The sequence below is a fragment of the Grammomys surdaster genome, unplaced genomic scaffold (assembly GCF_004785775.1).
Source record: "Grammomys surdaster isolate TR1022 unplaced genomic scaffold, NIH_TR_1.0 111478, whole genome shotgun sequence".
Lineage (NCBI taxonomy): Eukaryota > Metazoa > Chordata > Mammalia > Rodentia > Muridae > Grammomys > Grammomys surdaster.
Window position 1 is genome coordinate 1,557 of NW_021611412.1, and position 2,728 is coordinate 4,284.

Here is a 2,728-nt window from a genome sequence, read left to right on the forward strand (position 1 = left end):
AGCATTTTTCTTTTATTATATCTGGAATATGCATACATAAATAAATACAACCTACTGAGTCCATTATTGCTACTTGTCTGTATACAGTTTCAAGGCTGATCACTCTGTACTGGACAACCAACAATGGGGCTCATCATTTACCCATCATGACTAACATCATGCCAAAGATGCAGAGACAGTTCAACACACTCAAGCATTATCCACCACATAAGTATACTAAAAGACAAAAGAAAAGCTACATGACCATCTCATAAGATGGAGACAAATCCCACATCCTTTACAACAAAAGTTCTAGAGAGACTAGGGATACAAGGAACATATCTCAACACAATAAAGACCATTTACAGCAAGCCAAAACCAACATCATCCTAAACAGAAAAAAGATCTCAAAGCATTTTGGTTAAAATGAGGAACAAGGCAAGATGTCTGTCCACTCTTCCCACACTTATTCAGTACAGTACCTGAAGTCTTATCTAGAGCCCATTGTAGTTTTTTCTTAATATTTTGAAGAATGTCATTGGCCTTTATATGTCTTCTTGGAGGTTAGTTGGTTGATTAGCTTTGTTTAGATGGATTAATTTTGAGACTAGAACTCACTACGTACCTAAGGATGACCATGAACTTCTGATCCTCATGAGTTCTGAGGTCACAGACGTATACCACCATGCCCAATTCCATGCACTCCTGGAGATCCAATAACGTATTTCATGAATGCTTGGCAAACACTCTACCAACTGACCTGCATTCCCATACTTATACCAAAGGGTTTTTTGGGTTTGGGTTTGGGTTGTATTTTTTTCTTTTTTCTTCAAGAGCTTATACCCAATGATGTTTCTGTTAGAAAATAGAAGGCAAAATGAAAGAATCTGAAGTCATAAGCCTGTTACAAGCTTATTTTGAAAAATCTAAGAAGGGTTCACACCATGCTACTAGTCAGAGCGCTTCTACTAATGGATAAGAAGCTTTATGAAGTTAAAAGGTGGGAAGGGGACTGTGTGTGTGTGTGTCCATGTGACCAAGTTTCCTCTTTCTGAGAAGAGATTGATTGGTTATTGTGGTTTGGTCAGTTTTCAAGAACTTGGGATGTTTTGTAGAATACTCTGTACCATTCTTAGAACCAGAAGTTTAGATTAAGGATCTAAGAAGACTGCAATAATTTTATCAGTTTAGATTATGGAAATCATATCAGAATAGTAGAATTAAACATTATTCATGTTATTTGTGCACTAGTCAGAAAAGTATCAGAAGTTTACTCAAATCAGTTGCTGGCAAATACTATTCAGATATACATTCTGGAAAACTACAATTGCAGTCACCAGGTGACAATATCCTTCCTCAATATTTTCTTCAGAGCCTTAGCAACATCCTTATTCCGAAGAGTATAAATCAAGGGATTCAATGTGGGAGTAATGATGCTGTAGAAAACAGAACCAACTTTGTCTTGCAATGGGGTGCGCTGGGACCTGGGCCTCATATAGGAGAATATGCAAGCACCATACCAGAGAGAAACCACAATAAGGTGAGAGCTGCATGTGGCAAAAGCATTTCTCTTACTCCCAGTTGAACGCATCTGAACAACACTGTGGAGAATGAATCCATAGGAGGCAGAGACAAGAATTATGGGGAGAAGAAGTATAGTGGTGCTGATGTAGACTGTGTTCTCATACACAGTGATGTCCCCACAGGCCAGCTTCAAAACCACTGGAAAATCACAGTAGAAGTGGTAAATGATTCTCGACCCACAGAAAGGGAAGCTCATCAAGATGGCCGTGTGGATTAGGGAGTTCACAGATGCACTCAACCATGACGTGACAGCCATCATCACACCCACTCTTCTGCTCATGAGCACAGTGTAGCGTAAAGGGTGGCAGATGGCAACATAGCGGTCATAGGACATGAGGGCCAGGAGGAGAGACTCTGCACCACCCAGAGACAGGTTCAGGAAGTGCTGGGTAGCACAACCCACAAACGAGATGGACTTCTTGCCAGATAGGTAGTTGCTAGCCATCTTGGGGATGGTTGTAGAGATGTGCATCAGATCCATGATGGATAGCTGGCTGAGCAGGAAATACATCGGTGTGTGAAGACGAGAATCAGCGCAGATGAGGTGGATGGTGAGGCTGTTACCACTCACTGCAGTAAGAAAGACCAGCATGATCAAGAGGAAAAGACAAAGGTGGCTGGAAGAGTCATCAAAGAGCCCTTGAAGGATGAAGTCTTCCAGAGAGGTCTGGTTCCACCAACACATGCTCCCTTCTCAGCCCCTGAGGAAACAGAGAAGTCAGGGATGTGATGCAGGAACCATCACTTCACAATAAGCATTTTCTTTCTCGGGAAAATGTAAAGAATTTTTTCTCTTTATTTTAATCTTTTTTTAATTTTGTATAGATTCATTGGGCATGATAGTGGGTCACACGTGAACGTTTTTTTGCACAAGTGTGTATCTACTTCTAATTGTCCAACAATTCTAATTATCCAAATGATATTTTTAAAGAGAAATAAAAAAACTCTCTTGAAAATGATCATCACTGTGAAGTTTCAGAATATCTGCAGTCTATTGACAGCCCAGCTAGAGAGCTATGATGGCATCTCCACAAGTATAGTGTAAGGTACCATGCAAGCCTGACTACCCAAGGTTGATCCCCAAGACTTACATGAAAATTGTCAGATGTGGATGGGAAGTGCTGTGATGTGCTGTCTTTTGGACATGGTATGGCGCACTGCATAA

The 2,728-nt window shown here is 40.6% G+C and overlaps 1 protein-coding gene across 1 annotated transcript; it reads right to left on the bottom strand.

Annotated features, from left to right (window-relative positions):
- Positions 1–1,312: 1,312 nt before the first annotated feature.
- Positions 1,313–2,248, bottom strand: LOC114635534 (olfactory receptor 2AE1-like). Its single transcript, XM_028784072.1, has one exon. It carries the CDS (start codon positions 2,246–2,248, stop codon positions 1,313–1,315), a length of 936 nt encoding a protein of 311 aa, XP_028639905.1.
- Positions 2,249–2,728: the final 480 nt, after the last annotated feature.